This window comes from Hyperoodon ampullatus (assembly GCF_949752795.1).
Source record: "Hyperoodon ampullatus genome assembly, chromosome: 1".
Taxonomy (NCBI): Eukaryota; Metazoa; Chordata; class Mammalia; order Artiodactyla; family Ziphiidae; genus Hyperoodon; species Hyperoodon ampullatus.
In genome coordinates this window covers 151,694,649-151,714,726 of record NC_136914.1, presented here as the reverse complement: position 1 = coordinate 151,714,726, position 20,078 = coordinate 151,694,649, and the positions used below count along the sequence as shown (strand labels likewise).

The window sequence follows — 20,078 nt, the reverse complement described above, 5'->3', positions numbered from 1 at the left end:
TAGGGAATTTGCAGAGAAGCAGATGGGCAGAGAGTGGGGTGGGGAAGAAAATGAGTTGTATGCTACCATGCTGAATCTGAGATGCTTATAGGAAGTTCAGGTGGAGTCCAGGAAGCATTTGATGTGCATGTTGAGTTTGTGAGAGAGGTTTGGAATAGACGCAGATATATGTGTAGGCAAAATATATGTGGTCCTTGAAGTTTTAAAAACACATGATAATTTGTCAAATGAGAAGAAAAGCCAAATGGGAAGTATCAACATTTAAGGAGAATAGAGACTGAGAAGAAAGACTCAGAGAGGTAGGGGGAAGACCAGGGGAGATTTATGTCAGAGAAATTAAGGAGGGTAGTTTTCCAAAGAAGAAATCACCTCTTGGCCACTGATTAATTTGTAAAATAGAAAGCCTCTTTTAATAGGTTTGACTATGTAAGGAAGAGGACTCAGAGTGTGAAGTAAAGAAGGCCTAAAGAGCTGGAAGAAGCTGTATTTCAAAGATGGCAGAAATATGGATGATGTTACTGTGAAAAGAAGGGGTTGACAGAGAAGTAGAGGTTGAAGATGAAGGGTCTAGCAGACAAGGTATCTAGGAAGATGAAAGAAGATGAGGATTTAAAGGCCGGGATAGGCTAGACTTGGACTGTAGAGGTCGTCTCACTTACCAAGATGAAAGGCAAGGATATGATTATCTTATTTTTTGGACACATTAATAACATTTAAAGTGTTGGGCTGTATTATGTTTTTCCCAAATTGATTTTTCATTTTCTACAGGCATTTCTACTTTCCATCCCACACTGCAGATATGTACTATCGCATAGCATGCTTTATACACACATATCCTGGGAGAGACATTTTATGTTAGCACTGGTGAGATTAGTACCTAAACAGGTACCTTTCCAGCTAATTCCAACATTGGGTTAGCATCTGGCCACTGACAACAGCATTTAGGGATTTTTCATCTTTGGGCCATTTCTCTCTGAGACATAATCAAGACATCAGGATATACACCTAAGGCCACCATAGGTGTCCCCAAACCCCTAAACTTCACATTTGGTAACACGGAACCTAAGAGGGGATTTTTTAATGTAGCAGCTGTCTTAGTCAGATAGCATTGTAATAAAGCCATCAAAATGCAGAAATGAGGGAGAATGTAAAGGACATCCACTATTTCACAAACTAAGTGTAATCAGGGGTTTTGAAATTGTACATTGACTCAACACCAGAGGCACACAATTTGATACATTTGATTAAAAATGTACTCTTCCAGTTGCTTTCCTTCTGTCTTATAGTAAGTTTCTTTATGCGCAAGAGGGGGAAAGTTAAGTTCATGTAGTTTGTTTGCATCTTTTACAAGATAAAACTGCTGACACTGGGCCTTGCTTCTCCATACTGGGAGCCAATCCAGCGAGATTTCCTTCTTTTCTCTCTTCTTTCCTTCACTCTTATAAACCTTCTCTTTACCAAGGAATAGCAAGAGGGGAAGATAAGAGGAATAAGACAGAAAACTTGAAGTGCAGGCCCTACTGTATTAAGGAGTTTTGAGTAATTTTAAGAACCAGGAAATTGAAGCTTATTTTGAGTTGTCTGTGTTCTCTGTAACCATCTTGGTTGCTAAGAGACTGTGGTGAGAACTGGCAAATTAGGAGAAGCAAGATGAAATGCAAAAGCAGATTGACTCTGAGGATGGGCAGGATGCCCTAATCTGGGTGAAATTAGGAATTAGATGCTAGAAAGCAAAGCTCAATTATTTTAGCTTCTTGGGGATTAGGGGTGGGGGGGGGGGTAGTAGAGTGGGGAATAGAGAAAGAGAGAGAGAGTATATTCAAGCAGGCTTTGGGGTTTTACATAGTTTTGTAGGCCTCTTGCTCAAGGGATTCATAAGGTACAGCTTGTATTATATGACATCCTGCATTCAGTCATTCCCTTCACTTTTTCATAAATAAGAATAGGCTTAGTCTTCTCAAATGTTAACAGGACCTGCATATTTTTTTTTTCTGAAAATAATTTAGGCTTATATCCAAACCAGACAATGCCTGTGTTTTGGTAAACCAAGTCTTAGGATTGATCTTAGAATTTTTTTTCTCCCAGAAATAAAACAATGGGGATCCCAACTTATTTGACTCATAAAAATACTCCTATATAAAGATTTACCAATTAAACAAGAAGGGGGAAATAGTGGAACACATAAGTCCTACAAGTCCTATAATAAAATGTCCAAGCTTCGTGATCTTGTCACTCTGTTCAGACACCAGCTTTCTTCCTGGACTTTCTGCCATTGCTCACCAACATGGACACTGACTATTGCTAAGTTATTCCACTTAGTATTCTCTAAGTAGGTAATGCATATTACTCTTTTATTCATACTGTTTTTACTGCCCTCCATGACCCTTTACACACTAGCCTCTCACCTGAAATACCATCATCTCTGCCCATCAAAATTGCCCCCAAGCAATTGACCAGCTCCCATTCCTTCTTCAGTGATTCCTTCTCCAGCTTCCTTGGGAATTTCCTAGGGCTACCACAGCAAATTACCACAAGCTGGTGGCTCAGATTCATTCTCCTACAGATCTGGAGGCTGGAAGTCCATGGTGGGACCATGCTAACCTCCGAAGGCTCTAGGAAAGAACCCTTTCTCGCCTCTTCCAGCTTCTGTGCCTGTCAGCAATCCTTGGTGTTCCTTGGCTTGTAGACACATCACTCCAACCTCTGCCTTCACATGGCCTTCTCCTCTTTGTCTCTGTGTATCCTTTTCTTCCTCTTGTAAAAAAACACCCTCATTGCAATTATCCAGTATGATCTCGTCTAAATCCTTACTTTACTTACATCTACAAGGACCCTATCTCCACATAAGACCACATCCTGGGCTTCCAAGTAGACATGAAATTTGGGGGCAGGGGAGACATTACTCAACCCACTACATTATTCTAAAGTGATCTCTCCCTCCTCTGACCTTTTTGGCTCTTAAAGTTCACCAACATCATGCATTTCATGTTCATCTATGTTGTTATTTATCTCTGGATTGCTGCTATTGCTGCATCGTGTTTTGTGAGGGAACACTTTGAAGAAGAGAATATATACAAGAGTTGGGGGGAACCACTTTAACAAAATTAATTTTAAAAACTTATTCATGTTTTCATTAGAGTTGTCAGGTTTATGAAATATTTAAACAGTACAATTATTTTTCTTTAAATTTTTCAAAAATTATTCTGCATAAATGAAATTTAGGTCATATTTCATTGGTATGTCAACACTTAGATCACTTTGTATTGATAAAAATAATAGCCGGCAATTACTATATTGCAGAACTCTGTTATACATCCTTATATGTTATTTAATTCAGATAACTGACACGTGAGATAGATTATTAGTATCATTCCCATTTTCTTCTTGTGGAAACTGAGGCTTAGGAAGATTAACTGGCTAGTAAGTAGTAGAATTAGAATTTGGACCCAGGTCTATCTGATTTTAAAGACTAAACTTTTAATAACTACTCTGTGTAGCCTAATTCACTTAGCTAAAACTAAATAAAAATCTAATGATTTCACTGAGGAGCAATAAAAGTAATTTTAATGATGAGACCTGTAACTGCCAAATATTAAATGCATTGATTTTGAGAAAAAAATTTAGTGGTGAATAAATTACGTTTCTATTTACTGGAAGGTCTTTTGTTCAAACTATCTTTGCCTTTCAGTAATTTAGAGAGCTAATAGTCTTGATTATGGGCTCTTAGGATCATATATGCAGGGAAGTAATGAGATGCTGAAGACATATTCCTCTTAAAAGCCTTTAATGCTGTATCTTTATAAATAAATTAGTATTGATTTAGAACAGTTATTTTAAACAGATGAGATTAAAATAAATATTTAATTTAATTATAGGAATGAATTACATTCTTTCACATTTTCCCTTACATTGGTTATCAGGCTTTCAGTGTGTGATTAGTGCTCTTAAAGGACCATCAGAAATAATTTCTCTCAGCTAAATTATTCCCCCATCCCAGCACATTATTGGTATGGAGAGCATTTCTGTGAATGAGGTATTATTTATTGAATTTCCTGAAATGTGTATTTTTGAAAGTGTCCTATTCCAGTTCATGGGCAGGGAATGTACTCGTACCATCTGTGCTTCCAAATGAGAGCTACAACACTTAGTCATCACTTTTTGCCACTGCTTAACTATTATCTCACTTTTTTCCCTGTACTTCACCTTTGGGAAACCATCTAGTTTCCAACAAAGCATCCTTTTTATGCTCTGTAATGATTTTAAAAGTAAATTCCAGGTTGTTTATTAAAATGTCACAATCTGTCTACTTCATTCTAGTGTTCTTTCCCTAATGTGCATATTTTGCTAATCTTATACGTCATATTCCATTTAATATGCCTCTTATTTGTTTTAGAGCAGTAGGTATTTCTTAGCATATTGTCAATTACATGAAAAGACTGTTAATGCTGGACATTATGTACAAAATTATTGATACTATAGACAAAAGCTAAGTTGTCTACATATTGTACTAATTGTTAAGTTAAATATAAAGCTATAAATCAGCTATCATGATAAATCGGCTATCGGGATAAAGAAATGAGTAAAGAAAATTGACTGATATTAAAAGAATTCCAATTCAGGTAATTATTTCTTCTTAGTATGTAATAGGAAAATGGGTCAAATATTGTTTACCTGAGTTTTAGCACTCTTTAATTGCATGTGTTCTGTTTTTTTTTTCCTAGTGTGCAGTGTTTCAGTGATGTCAGTGCTATTATGCTGATTTTTTCACAATCATAATCATATTTTGTAGTTGATATTACATTCAACAAGTAATTCTCCATCTTTCTCTGATTGCTTGAAGGTGATGACACAATGACAGGTGATGGGGGAGAGTACCTTAGACCTGAGGATCTAAAAGAACTGGGTGATGACTCCCTACCTAGCAGCCAGTTCCTGGATGGGATGAATTACCTGAGATACAGCTTGGAGGGAGGACGCTCTGACAGGTATTCACATAAAGCTTTCCCTTGGTATCAGAAGTGAGTGCAACACACATTTATGATAATAATAAAAAAAGGTAGACACCATTATTGACACTCGATAGGTATCTCCCTACTCTCAGCAGTTAGCATGTTATCTTACTGCATTGTCTAACAACTTCAAGTGTCCATTTTTTTTTTTTTTTTTTTTGTGGTACGCGGGCCTCTCACTGTTGTGGCCTCTCCCGTTGTGGAGCACAGGCTCCAGACGCGCAGGCTCAGCGGCCACGGCTCCCGGGCCCAGCCGCTCCGCGGCATGTGGGATCTTCCTGGACCGGGACACGAACCCGTGTCCCCTGCATCGGCAGGCGGACTCTCAACCACTGCGCCACCAGGGAAGCCCTCAAGTGTCCATTTTAAAGGAAACCGAGGCCTAGAGAGATTAAGTAGTTTAGTGGAAGTCAAGCATTGTAAGAATCAGAGCCATGATCAGTAGAGAGCTCTGAACCATTAAAATATGATATTTTTTATCATCTGCAACTTTTTTCTCTAGGCAAATTAAAAGGACAGTTTTGCCTTATGGACACTCTTAATAAACGGCAGTTATAAGATCCTCCCAATCTCCTTGGGGTTTTCTGTTAGGGCCATAGTTTCTGTGAACAAAAGTATGTTGTGAAGAGGATTAAAAAGTAACAAATTGAGAAGGAAATGTTGCCTGCAACTGATTTTTTCATGAAAAAGAATCAGAACGGAATCCCTAAAGAGCCTGGATGCCAAAAGCAATCATAGCAAAATCTGAAGGAGCCCAGATTTTATAGCCAAATCCAAGGAGGTTTATATTATATTCTGAAATATACAATCAGTTTTTTGGTTTATTACTAACTAGGATACCAGGTGTTTATTATTATTTTTTTTAGGTGTTTATTATTTTTTGAGGTAAACTGATTAAGAACATTCCATGGTGCCTCATCAAAAGTATGACTGCCAATTAGGTTAAGCATGTGGTTGTACATATAATGTAATGTCTTTTGCTAATCAATTATCTTAGGTTTATAACTTTAATATTGGCTCTATTCTTGGCTGTATCCAGCACATTTGGAGTGTAAGAAATAAATGCCTTAAAGAGTAGTCAATTCTGAATGGACAGTTAGCAAAAATAAGCTTTTCTTGGGCCTTTCCCTTGAGTACTAATGTCTCCCTCCTATCTTTTTTTTTTTTTTAAACAATTCAGTGTGCGTGTAATGAGTGCCTTCCTGGGCTGGCTTTGTGGTGGGTGCCAGAGGTACAAACATGACTAATATGTAATTGCTAAATTCAGAATCTACTGGGGTGAGAAAGAGATGAAGCTAGTGGTACCCACAGAGTGCAACTGGAGCCCTGAGCCTCAGGCTTCCTAGAGGGAGTGAGCCCAAACCAAGACAGAATAATAGTGATGATGGTGAAGAAAGGTGGGCAGGGCATTTGAAGCCTTAATAAGGTGAGCAAAGGCTCGTGGTGTGTGAGAGAAACAGAATAGTGCAGTGTGGCTGGAGTGTAAGTATGAAGGAGGGGAGGTCACATTTACATTTTGGATGGATCCCTCTGACAGTGATATAGAGGATGAATTTTAGAGGAAAGTTGTCAGAGGGCTAAACTCGGCAGTATCGACCATCTGAGAAATTATTGCGGTAATGTTCGCTGAAGTTACTAGGACACGACTTGAACTCTAACCTGGGTGGTAGCAGTCATGGGGAGAGTTTTAGAAATGAAAAATTTGAGAACATATCTGTGAGGTAAAACTGGCCAGATTTGGCAATGGATTTCATGAGGTGGGTGAAGAAGAGGAAGAAGACTCGATTGGCTCCTTGGCTTCAATGACTTAGATAGAGAGTGGTCCTTGGGATCAGGGTACAGAAGGAGAAGCCATCTGGTGGGTGAGGGTAGGGGAGATTGTGATGGTGTCAGTGTTCTAGATATTGAATTATGACACACTGATTGATTTGGGCCTCACAGTCTGAAATTCTTAAAAGGCTTCAAATTTCAATAAAGTGAAATGTTTATGGCTTTGCAAAAATTCATGATAAGCTATGAATAATCATATTACTGTTATCCAAAAATCCTTTTTTATTCAGCTTGATTTCTTTTATTAAGAATAAGTGCTTGATTTGATCCTTTTGCCTTCTTTGAAAGTACTTAGTACTGAGAAAGATTTAGAACAATACTTTCTATAAGACAGGGATCAGTGGTTGGAGGATTCTACCTAAACTGAATACTTCTCAGCTTGTAAAGACAGGGGATATGAAACAATGAAGACGTGAGCTGTTGTCCAGGTCCACACTTGCATTTCTAGAACACCAGATGTATTCATGCTCTCCAAGATGGAATTATAGTCAGTATCTCATTTTCATGATTGCAATGCAGTGTTTTATTTATTTTTTAAACTTTGCTTAGACAATTCAATATAAGTTACCTTTTCTCGGTAACCATTTTTTTCCTTTTCATTATTTCTTTATTTGGTGTGCTTTCAATAGTACCATGCCCAGGTAAGTATTACATAGCATGAAAACATGACCTTCCTGGATACATCCACATTTCCCTGCTCCCTGCTTAATGTGTGTGTAGGGGTGTGTGTGTGTGTGTGTGTGTGTGTGTGTGTCTTGGCAGGGGGTGCTTATATTCTAGAATTATGGATTTATTCTCAAATTAGGATTTTTATGTATTAAATTGAATATTCAAGCTAGAAGGGTGAATATTTTACTAGAATCAAAGTCTGTGGTCACAGCTCCACCTTGTGGTTGATAAAACATTAGCATGGCTTCCTCAAAAGGAACCTAATTAGCCTATGTATAGTTGATGATTAAAAAAAAAATGATTCAGATGCCTAAAATGTACATGGATGCAGAAGAATAAAAATAGGTAAATTTTAATCACATTGAATAGAAACACAGTCAAGTTGATTCATTGGATTTTGTGTCCATTTTATTTTATTATTACTCACAAATTAAAAATACTATTCAAATTCAATGTAAAACACTAAATAACAATGAACCACAAAAGATTCTCCATGTATTAAAGCAGACATATTGAAATTTTTGGATATTCACTTGCTCAGTAGGTTTGAAAACACCGTTAATTGGATGTCTAATAAATACTGCAGCTTCCTAAGATAGTAATTATTATACTTTTCTGTGGAATTACAGACTTTGATACCACCTAATATGTGTCCAGAAACCAGTTGTATCATGGTAAAAAAAGTATAAATTTAAGATCATACAAAACTTTTGGCCTATCCTTTAGCTAAACAGCAAGTAAAAATTTACACTTTTATGGATATGTGTTATTGCAGATTTATTAACTGAACAGCACCACCTCTGACTTACTGGAAAAAAAAATGGCAACTCTGTTGCAAAATATTTGAATTTGCTTGCACTGTTTTAAATCAGGGTAGGCAATTTCTGATCCAGAGACTTGAATTATCCCAGAGCTTTGTGCTGGTCATGATTCCTTTAGAGAGAATAATTTCTTTACTCTTGGAATATTCTTACTTCATTTATTTCATTTAAGTAGATTCTATGATGTCATAGAAAAAAGATCAGTTAGAACTATAAACATTGATTAAATACCAATTAGCATTTTAGAAGGTAGTAAACAGAGTGAACTAGAATAAAATCAGAGGATAGAGATATTTAGACATATAGTTTCAACTTATTCTCTCTCCCTCTGTCTCTCCAACTTTCCTCACTCTCTGTCTGCATCTTCTAATGTGTTTTTCTCCCTACCCCAATCTCCTTTTTGTGGTCAGTCACTTTGTCTCTTTCTTTCCTTTCTTCTCCCCCTGTATTTCTTTCCTGTTGGGGCTCTAGGAAAGACAAAAAATAGCACCAACACCCCTTTGCTCCTCCTGTTTCAAAACCAATTGAAAGATAGACCCAGGTATCAGGTAGATGGATATCAATAATCCACCTTTATTACTGATGCATTGATTGCAGGATGTAGCTCTACATTCACAGCCAAATGAGCTCTTTAATACCTCATTCCTAAAGCAGACAGACATCCACCCAGTTATGGTGCCTCCCTGAGAGTGGCCATTGAGACCTGGCTGCCTTTTTTTTCAAAGTTTACACATTTACAGTGGTGGCAGCCACGTCACTGGGTCTTATTTGAGGTACCTTCTTTTTGCCATTCGCGTTGTTCCCATCCAAGCTAAATTTCCATTTCCCCTTTGAGACCTGTGTTTCTACTATTCCAGTGCTGCATTTAAGACTTAATCTATGTAGTGACGAAGTCTCTACTTGTTGTTATGAGCAGGCATTTTTACTCCTTTACTCCAGTGCCTGTTGGTCCTTTAGTACTGTTCATTCATATGAATCTAGCACTTTTAAATGTGTAAAGTCACCATCTGGATCTTTGAATTTTAAAGCTGAGGATAGAGATTAAGTAATTAACAAATCTGAGCCCAACAGAACTAATGGGGGCAGGTGGTTGAGCCTGTAGACACCATATCATTTCAAGAGGTTGACCTCTCTACTGTTTTCCCTCTCTTGGCTCAATTCAAAACAAAATAAAAGATAATAGAATTTAAGAGCTGTGATCTTAGTGCTGCCTGGTACAAAACAAGTGCAGAAAAAAAAAAAAAAAAAGCTCAGTCCACTAATTGAGACAAGCTTTTGCTGAGATTATAAACCCCTTTCCCCAATAATTTAATTGCCTTCCCATCCTCAATTTCAAGTTCATACCAAGGTTAGTCACAGCAGCCTGTTTATGAAGCGCACCATCAAAATCTGACTGCACAACTGTAAAAACAGCTATAATATAAGCTGCTTCCAAGTGCCAGGACTAAAACCCCTGTGAATGGGTTTGCTAGGCATTCAGGCTGCTCCTGCCTTGGCTGTGTCAGGAGCCTTGATCTTCCCCAAGAGCTTATGTAACATAAAATAGTATATTGTCAGATTCTATTTAGATTTGATTTTATTATAAACACAGATTAATATAGGTGTAAAAACATAGGATCAATTAAATATTTATTTTATTTTTTATTGAAGTATATTTGATTATTTATTTATTTGGCCACACCATGTGGCATGTGGGATCTTAGTTCCCGAGCCAGAGATCGAAGCCCTGTCCCCTGCATTGGGAGTGCGGTGTCTTAACCACTGGACTGCCAGGGAAGTCCCAGGATCAGACAGTTAAACTTTTTTTGATTCACGTCACTTACCCTCTAATGTTCAGCATTTACTTTGGGGGCATAAATCCTACAGCAGAATAGGAGAAGGCCCCAAATTACTATGAATTATCTACCAAGTGATGATTTCCTCAAAAATAATTGAAGTTGGCAATATTGACACCTCATAAAGATGACAGTATATGGCTTACAAACTTAGGTATATTTGCAAAAGAAAATAGCTTCTACTAATAAATATGCTAACTTGACGTTTAGTCCATAATTCTGTAGTGCTTCACTAGCCAAATACCTACTAGCTAAACATAAATGAAACCTTGCTTCTATCAATATTGTGAAAGTTTGCATATCTCTTTATTTTCCCCTATGGGCTTTGGGCTAATATTTTGAATACAGATCTTTAATACTTGGACTAACATGTATAAAATATAGTTTATTTCAGTTATCAATCTATTTGTCATTTGATTGTACAAATTGACTAGGAAGGAATGAAATTGCATCTATGCAAATGTCAAGGTTCACCAATGTCATTTGAGTATATAATTCAGAACTTTGAAATTCAGATTTATCAAAAATGTAAAGCATTGATTATCAAGGCCTAAATCCCATTTTGAAGCCAAACCTCAGTTTTGGTCGGTGTCCACTGGCAATTCGTTTTCGTGCTGGTGGATGTGTGTGTTATGTGGGTTGGTCTTGGAAACAGTTTCTTGTGCTCTTGCATCTCATTGCCACAGCAACCAGCACTCTTTGGTGCTTCACTCACCACACACAGGACATGCACAAGGAACAGTGCTGTCCTTTGAAATAGCATTGTTGGAAACACCAGGGACAAACAGGAGGAACACCACTTCCGCAGGAAACATGCATCTGGCCACAGTTCATCTCACTCTGTAGCTTCCAGGGGTGTGCACCAACATTCAGTCATTCACAGTTGGAGAGGAGGAAAAAGAGGCATGGAGGGAAAGGAAAATGAGTGAAAATGAAACCTGTGCTTTCATTTCATTGTCTCCAAGGGCCGTCTTATTCCCCTCCCCCACCCGCTAATATTTTTCTTAGTTGCAGGGAGATTTACATTTAACACAGATTTAAGCAATCTATCCTGGAATTATTTTCTGTGTGAATTTCTTATACTGGCAGTAAGTAAGCTACAGTTGTTGGTTTCAAACATTTCTGGGAAGAAAATGAATCAGATTAGGAGTATCAAATTTTATCTTCTGGATTCCCTTGTGCCCTTGCCATTGAGTGGTAGGAACCAGTCAAAAGATACATTAGTTTAGTTGTTAGACAGAGAGGTACGGCAACACAGAGACCTGTGTTTCCTTCTTCCACGGTTGCGATTTATGTCCCCCTGGAAGTTGCACTGTTAGCTAATAGCACGCTTTTTTCACTCTCCTGCTCGGCTCATCATTTCATCCTCCCAACCCTACTACTGCTGTTGGTATATGACCATGACCTCCTGCCAACCTACCAGCCTTCGATCCTTCAGTTCCGACAGGTCTCACACCCTGAGCCATGCCTCATACCTGAGGGACAGTGCCATGATTGACGACACAGTTGTGATCCCCAGTCACCAGGTATGTGACTTTTTGCCTTCACATTTCTGCTTTCTGGAGAGCTTTTTAGCATTATCTGATGCCGGAAATGTCCAGAGGAAGTTTTTTAATCTAAAAAACATTGTATTAATTCAGTTGATAATCTAGGATAAGGGATTTAAGAGTTTTTCTAAAACATAAAAAATGTTTGCTGCATTTTTCAGTGAGCAGAGTTTTTCTAAAATAACATACTGCTTGTTTCTTCAGCTATACTGGATTCTTCCGTGTGGACATTATATATAGAATTCAATTCCTTTTTAAAATCTCTATTAAAGGAAAATGTAAGGTAGGATGCATTTAAGGTATAAGATGAAAGGTACAGGTTAAAATATGTCTCTCTACATTTAAAATTGTTTTCTATTAGAAAAGATGTAGAATTTGTTATGGAATATTTTCATTTTGGATATAATTTTATCAGCTTGGCTGGATATAGGAAGTAGATGAACACCTACTCTTTTCAAAGACAATTACAGAAACGTGATCCTGTATCAATAATATAATTTAAATGGGAATGCATTATAAAGATACATTTTAAATGCCTTGGTCTTCTATCACATTTTTAAATGAACGTTTTTCCAGGTAATACCACTTTCCTATAATGCCATTTTTTTAAAGTTCATTATATTTTAATTTAATTGAAGGAAGGTCTTTTTATTAAATCCAGTGTTCTTTGTGTTTAGGTGTCAACTCTAGCCAAGGAGGCAGAAAGGAATTCTTATCGTCTAAGCTGGGGCACCGAGAACTTAGACAACGTGGCTCTTTCTTCCAGCCCTATTCATTCAGGGTAAGTAAATCAATATTATGCATCCAGATCAAGAGGTAAAAAGAGATGAGTGAAAATAACAGCTTTGTCCAGTAGCTTTAGCTGATGGCTGGCTTACAGGGGAAGTGACCTTTTTTTAAAACTTGTCACTGCTTTATCCACCATGGACTCTATCCACACAAACAAACCAGCAAAAAGCGTTGAATTCAGCATAGAAGAACTGACCGTTGTTTTAAAATAAGTCGTAGAATTGCATCAAACAGCTTGCTAACTAACCAGAGTATACCAGTGGCCTCCTTACTGTTCACGTTTTTAAGATGGCCTTGAAAAGAGGGGCAAGATCATTTGCTTTTTTGAAATTTCTATTTACTAAGATTCACTAGTTTAATAAATGCCTTTGCTTATGTATTAATGCATTTAAAATAATGTTTACAGAAGTGTGAGTCATACAAATGTATAGAGGATTTCACAAGCTATTTGAAGTAAGGATATTCTAAAAAGGAAAATTTGAATGCAACCAGTCAGGTTCTCAGTTATCTTTTAAAAGTCATCCAGATAATATATATGCCACTACTTAAGAAATGCTGCCTATTTATATTAACTCATGAAAAAGTAGGGCTTTGAGTTAATAATTTTAAACATTCTTAAAGATGTCCTTAAGTAATAAGAATTCAATTATGTGGAATATAAATTCCTTAAGGAGTTTTAAATTGTAAACTCTTCATGATTGCTTTTTTCCTTACATTTTTTTCCTTACATTTTAATGATGTCAATTTGTATAGTAATTTCATAATTACATATACACTTTTAAGATGTTTTTATTTAATCACTTTTAATCCCTGCTCATATTTTATCTAACTAACTATAATATTTTGATTTAAATTATTATCCCAAACTCCTTTTCCATAATCCCCAGAACTATTTTTAGTAGATCCTTTCTTGTTCTGATTATTCTAAAATATTCTCCTTTCAGGAAAGCATTCTAAGATATTGTAATTAAAAGTGTTGTACTTCTTAGCCTGATCTTCTGTTAAAGTTTCGGAGAATGAATGTAAAATTAGTTATTGAAAATAATCACAATACTCTTCTTTGTTAAATAAGTAAAAGCTAGTTCTTGATACAGGTGTTATTCAAGGGAATAAAAATCAATTAAACCTCATCCAAATTTACTTACATATTTTTAAGTATAGAATAATTAAAATCTGACAGCTATAAATTATTCAAAAAACATAACATTGCATTCTGCTGCTAAGTTTTTCAACAGTGATGAGAAGAAAAAAAAAAGAAAGTTGGACCTAGAGTGTTAATGGATAATAGTTCAGAATCTAGAAACCATAATCTAGTATTTGAAGCCCATACCCAGCCTACAAAGTGACAAGATTATTTTAAGCAAAATGTAATTAACTATTAGTAACCGAATTTATAAAAGAGTCAACGTGTTATGGTGATATTTCAGTTTCCAAAATAATTTACTTTAAAAAATGAATTTCTTAAAGAAGTCTTAACTACTGAAGGGCAGTAAAATACTCAGATGAAGTACATCAATATACATACCAATAGTATAAAACTAGATACATGTATAAGTAATTAGAATTGATTACTTATGATGAAACAAGAATATCCAGTGGCTAAAGTTTAATCACTCATTAAAATAAGGATCTTTAAAATCTTGATCTCTAATAAATCAGTTTTTCTGTGAACTTCACACCTGATCACTGATGCTAATCCTCAACGCTGGCTGTACATCGGTATCACCTGGGAGATTTAAAAAATATTGATGCCTAGGCCCCAACTCAAATCAGTTACATCACAGTCTCTGTCACTGGGGCCTTGGCACTGGTATTTTCTACAGGTACCAATGGAGCAGATATATATGTTTTATACAAACTGTTAGAAAGGAACAAAATTGCCTAGTAAAAGTTTGACTTTAAGCGTGACTTAGGTAATGAACATATGACTAGTTACTTCAAATATTTTTTATCCTTTCCATTTACTTAAGTATTCGTTCTTCACACACTTTTGAATTCTACAATGTATCAAACCTTGTGCCAGGCACTAAGGAAAATAGATGAGTAAAACCTAGCCACTACCTTTAAGAAACACACCTATGTGTTGTTATTGGAACTTGGAAGACAATCTCTGGAAGAGAGATAACATGATGGTTAAGAGTGTGTTTGGAATCAGATCAATCAGAATGCAGATCCTGGCCCTGACACTCAATATGTGACACTGGGCAAGTTGTATAAAATATATAAGTTTCAGTTTACTTACCTATAAGATGAATGTTATATTATGAATTCCATAGTGGAGCTTTAAGGATTAGATGCTTCTTAAGTAGGTAGTATTTTGCCTAGAAAGAATAAATACTCAATAGATTATAGCCATTAGTATTTATACAATCCCCATACACATTTTCCACATCTTTAACAAATTCCAAATCAGTGAAACAAAATGTATTCTGAATCCTCTAAATGACAATAACCAGTGTGGTACAGTTCATAATGGCAGTGTTTGACTTATTATTTTTAATCAGGTAATCCATCATAAAGTTGTGTCTCTACTATAGTATTTGAATGAACACAGTGCAAAAGATGACTCTAATAGGATGAGTAGTTACCACTGAAAACTCAATGATCCTGAGGGTGATGGTATTTGAAAGCTACCATGATATGAATGTATATGAATAACATTCATAATATATCATGTAACAATGACATGTAATTTTATTCATTATACACCAGATTCCTGAGTAATAGTTTTTATATAGTTTTCAAGGAACTGAGTTTCTCTTTAATTAATTGGGTGAATTCCTAAGCCACTTCAAAATCTGCCCAAAATGTAAGAAAAAAATAATTTTTGATAGAAGGGATAATAAAGTTAGCTTTTATATGCATATGCCACTAATTTGATGTATAATGTTCTATTAGATTAGATAAAGGGATTTTAGATTAATGGAAGACACAGCTTCTACCAATAAGCACTATTAGTGATTTTCTTTTACTTCTGTTTCCGATGACTGATGTCTGTCACTGTAGGAGAATAGGTATCAGTGATTAAAAAATCTGTTCTGACCAAGAGATACAGCCAATAGCTAGCAAAAGAAAGGCTGACAGTAATATTTTTGTTGTTATTCTTGAAGAAGTTGCCTTACTGATTCACACTCTAACCAACAATTATTATTTCTAGTATCCCAGTCATAATCACATCCAACACAAGGTTGGACAAGATTGAATTTGAATTTAATCTTCCCTATTTCATAAGTGCATAATGAATCAACAGATGTAAGGCACAAGTTCCTAGTGAGAGCTGGTTTTGTGACTCATTTGAAATATTATTTAGAAAGTCTTTCTTTTTATACTTTTTAAATAACAGCCAAGTGCCAACAAATAAATGTCAATTCATGATGTTATACTATAAGATATGGTAACTAAAAGTCAATAAGAAAGTAATCTTTTAAAGGACTTCTTTTTCATAAAAACATGTTGAAGATGGCTCTTCTGTGAACCTAAAACTACTCTAAAAAATATAGTCTATTTAAAAAAAAAAAAAAGTAAAGATGTTAGCTCAAATAGTGGAAGGTGATATTTGAAACTCAAGGAAGTTAAAGCTGTTTCTCATTTGACAACGTTAATATTTATCTAAGTACATATAGTGGTTAATTTAGCTGTTAGTGTATTTCAAACACTCCTTTTTTTTAAAGATACATGAAGGTAAATTCTTCTGGATGAAGAAAATTATTTTATAAGTAGCAAAACAACTGCTTTGTAAGGCTGGGTTTCTGGTCCAAAGGATATGTATATCCATTTGTATATCATCAGGTGTTGAAAACCCAAGTGAACTCTGTGAAAAACGTATGGAGTGTTTTGAGGAAGAGCAGACTCAGGTAGAAGAGGAGTGAAAGGCAGGACTGTAAAGTGGGATTCAACAATATGACCAGCAAGGAAGACAGCAATCCCCAAAACAGGGAGTGAAAGTCTTGAAAAAAGCACTAAGATTTTGTTTGCATAGTTTTTGTTACTTACTAGTAGGTAATTAATGTTACCTACTCTGCCTTACAGTTTATGCTATTGTGTGTCATTCGAGCTATTTTTTAAATTGTGCCTTTTCTGTTTACATTTCTTCTGTAAGAGCCCAAAAGGTCATTACCATTATTTTGAAAGTATTAAAAGTATGAAAGAAAAGCTTGGAGGCAAAATTATGTCCATCAAATCGAAAACTTTGTAACTCTCATTATAATGTCCTTTCATGCTTTGTAGCTTCTTGGACATTTAGATTTTAAGTGCCCACGTAAGCCAGAGTTGAATAAGGCTACAAATCCATGTCCAGTGATTTTATAATATCCCAGTTCCCTAACTTGGGAGTTGCTACATAGCCCCCGTACCTGGCTCTTCTCTCAGCATTTGCATAGAGCTGTATCTCATTTGTATTTCCATCTTTTTTTTCAATGAATACGGTATTGGTATATAAATAGTATATCTCAGTTGAAAGTCACTTCTGATTTCCTTCTTTATATTTCACGTTATCCATTCCTTCTCTGTGCTAAAGTATCTATTCTGTTGCAGCCGCACCTCTCCATGTCTTGATCGTGACAACAGCAGGTGAACTTCTGCATAATTCTTTCTCTGAACATGTTGCCTCTTCCTCTCCTCCTTTTGTCATTTCCTTCTGCATATACCCTGCCTCAGGATGCTTTAGTGTGACCATACCTAGCCAGAGAGAGAGAGAGAGGGAGAGAGAGAGAGAGAGAGAGAGAGAGAGCGAGGATGATGTATTTTCTCCAAATCATGGCCATATGATAAAGAGAAAGTGGGTATTTCTTATTTTGTTGGAAATTAGGTGGGGTTGTACCAAAATGAATGTAGACCTAAAGTGAGAGCCTGTCTTGGTCATGGGTCTCCATATCTCAGCTTCTTTTGTGAGAACAAGTGCTACATAGAGCTGAAAAATGCTATTCCAGCACTTATGCAAATTGGTTGAGTTATTTTCAAGTTATAGTAAAGGTTATGATTTTAAGTGTCACTTAGCAGAGTTTTTTTTTTTAACTATATTCTAGGTGAACCAAGGGCTAAAAGTTTATTAATAGTGCATTTGCTTGCTAGTACTACTTTAAATGCAGCCTTTTGATATTTTACAAATTGTGCTATAGAATGATTCCAGTGTTCTAAAGATATCCATTATTCTATTTCATTTTAATAAAGTTATTTTTAAAGGTTCTTATCAAACTGCTGATTATTGTATTTTATTTTGCAGTCATCCATCATGATGCTAAAGATTGTCTACAAATAAAACAGTTTTCAATTTTGAAAAATTTACATCCATTCTTTTACTTTTTTCTGAAATACACACTAAATATTATGTTTCTATGGATGAACATAGTGAGTGATAAATACTTTTTTGGTGATTTTTTTTCTTTTTTTTTGCGTTACGTGGGCCTCTCACTGTTGTGACCTCTCCCGTTGTGGAGCACAGGCTCCGGACGCACAGGCTCAGCAGCCATGGCTCATGGGCCCAGCCGCTCCGCGGCATGCGGGATCTTCCCAGACCGGGGCACGAACCCGCGTCCCCCGCATCAGCAGGAGGACTCCCAACCACTGCGCCACCAGGGACGCCCTTTTTTGGTGATTTTAACAAGTTTGAGGCACTTTTTTCAAAGCTGTTTTTCATCAGTTTTTCAGTTCATGGAATTTCAAAGATTGGGAAGGAATTAAGGAAATTATAGAGGAGAAAGAGCTCATCATATGGTTTTCTCATAGCACCCCAGAAATCCGATTTAATTTAAGGCCCTCTTGCTATGTATATGTGGATCACTGAAGCACCCTGATGACATTTTTTCCCCTATTTTCAATCAATAACTAACTATGAATGCTGCAGTGTCCTCCCCGTCCCCACCCCATGGTCCTGGATGAATTAAAAGTAAACCTAAGGATTCATAACTTTTGGGGTGTAGGATGTAGTCCTCAAAATTGCAGAATCATTGTTTTCTGCTGCCTCCTCTGAAGCATGTACCTGTCTAGCTAATCAACTACATATTCCTAGGCTAGTCATCTGCATAATAATGGTGGATTGCTTTTGCTTTTATTCCTTTTAAATTGTGGTAACATCATATCTCACAATTTAGAAAACTGCAATAAGAGTTTCTACTTTGCATGATTGTTGAATTTCATTTGGAGAGTAAGATATACAATTAAAACCAAGTATGTTACGTGATGTTTTTTGTCTGTACAGTCTGAAGTCAATGTTTAGTGCAGTACGTGTATACATTTTCTGCAAAACTGCTCCTTGACTGTTTTAACCATACAGCAAAAATAGTGTATATTTCTTGCAGGAGTAGCAGTTTATTTTCCAAATAAGAATGCTTCCAGAACATCTGAAATGAATATTACAATAGGTTGCCTAACCTAGTTAGAATTTTAACACCAGTAGGCCACATTAGAGTTTAAGAATTTAATGTCTCTCATGTTATGGATGAGAAAACTGAAACCTAAATGTGTTAAGTGACTTGCCCGAGGTTACAGCAATAATTCAAGACAGGGATAGATCTCTTGGTAGATCAGAGTTGTATCTAGGAAATAGCATGGTACTTGCTGCGTTATCTTGTGCTCTGTGATAATAGTATTTTTATATCTTCTTTGAATAGTACAGTTCATAAACCAATGAAAACTCCATATTAAACTGCTTTAGCAAAGTTCCGGGTTCATTGTAGGTATTTAATAAATGTTAGTTTCTCTGTTTATTTTTTAGGTATTATATTATACTATAATTTTTAAGACATTCAAAATATATAAAATCATATGGTGCCAGGAAAGGAAAATGATGGGAACAAGCATTTATTGAATTCTATATGCTTTACCCATATATGATTTAATCCTCACCCTGCCCTTAAGTGGTGGTATGATTATCCTTCATTGACGGAAGAGGCTTTAGTCAGTGCTCACAAACAGTGGAGCTGAGCTTTAATCCATATATGATACCTCTGTGCATACTTAATTACATGTTTTTACTTCAACTCCTTTCATCTCCAACTGTTTATAGGCATTATCTTGTCCCATTTTTAATCTGAAAATATGAGAAAATCATATTTACTTAATCAAACCTAGTATGTGAACTGATTCATCTCATGATTCCCTCCTTTCCAACTTTTCACTTTTTCCTATGGTACCAAAAAAAGTAAATGGTCTTTTATAATCTGCTTTTTGAAATTTTTTTTTTATAGATTTATTTCATTTGTTTATTTTTGGCCACTGTGGGTCTTCGTTGCTGCGCCAGGGCTTTCTCTAGTTGTGGCGAGCAGGGGCTACTCTTCTTAGTGGTGCATGGGCTTCTCATTGTGGTGGCTTCTCTTGTCGAGGAGCACGGGCTCTAGGCATGTGGGCTTCAGTAATTGTGGCACATGGGCTCAGTAGTTGTGGCTCACGGGCTCTGGAGCGCAGGCTCAGTAGTTGTGGCGCACGAGCTTAGTTGCTCCACGGCATGTGGGGTCTTCCCAAACCAGGGCTCGAACCTGTGTCCCCTACATTGGCAGGCAGATTCTTAACCACTGTACCACCAGGGACGTCCCTTGAAATTGTTTTATACATCACAAAATAACTATCCACTAATTCTACTGT

The 20,078-nt window shown here is 36.3% G+C and overlaps 1 protein-coding gene across 2 annotated transcripts in view; it reads left to right on the top strand.

Moving 5' to 3' along the window:
- ANK2 (ankyrin 2) overlaps positions 1 to 20,078 on the top strand; it is a gene marked incomplete at both ends in the record, with an annotated part of 247,216 nt that overhangs the window by 173,182 nt on the left and 53,956 nt on the right. For both annotated transcript variants that reach the window (XM_079712358.1, XM_079712357.1), the window contains 4 exons: positions 4,841 to 4,985; positions 11,588 to 11,690; positions 12,389 to 12,492; positions 17,034 to 17,069. In XM_079712358.1, the coding sequence (XP_079568484.1) occupies positions 4,841 to 4,985; positions 11,588 to 11,690; positions 12,389 to 12,492; positions 17,034 to 17,069 (388 nt within the window). The remainder of the gene's footprint in view (positions 1 to 4,840; positions 4,986 to 11,587; positions 11,691 to 12,388; positions 12,493 to 17,033; positions 17,070 to 20,078) is intronic.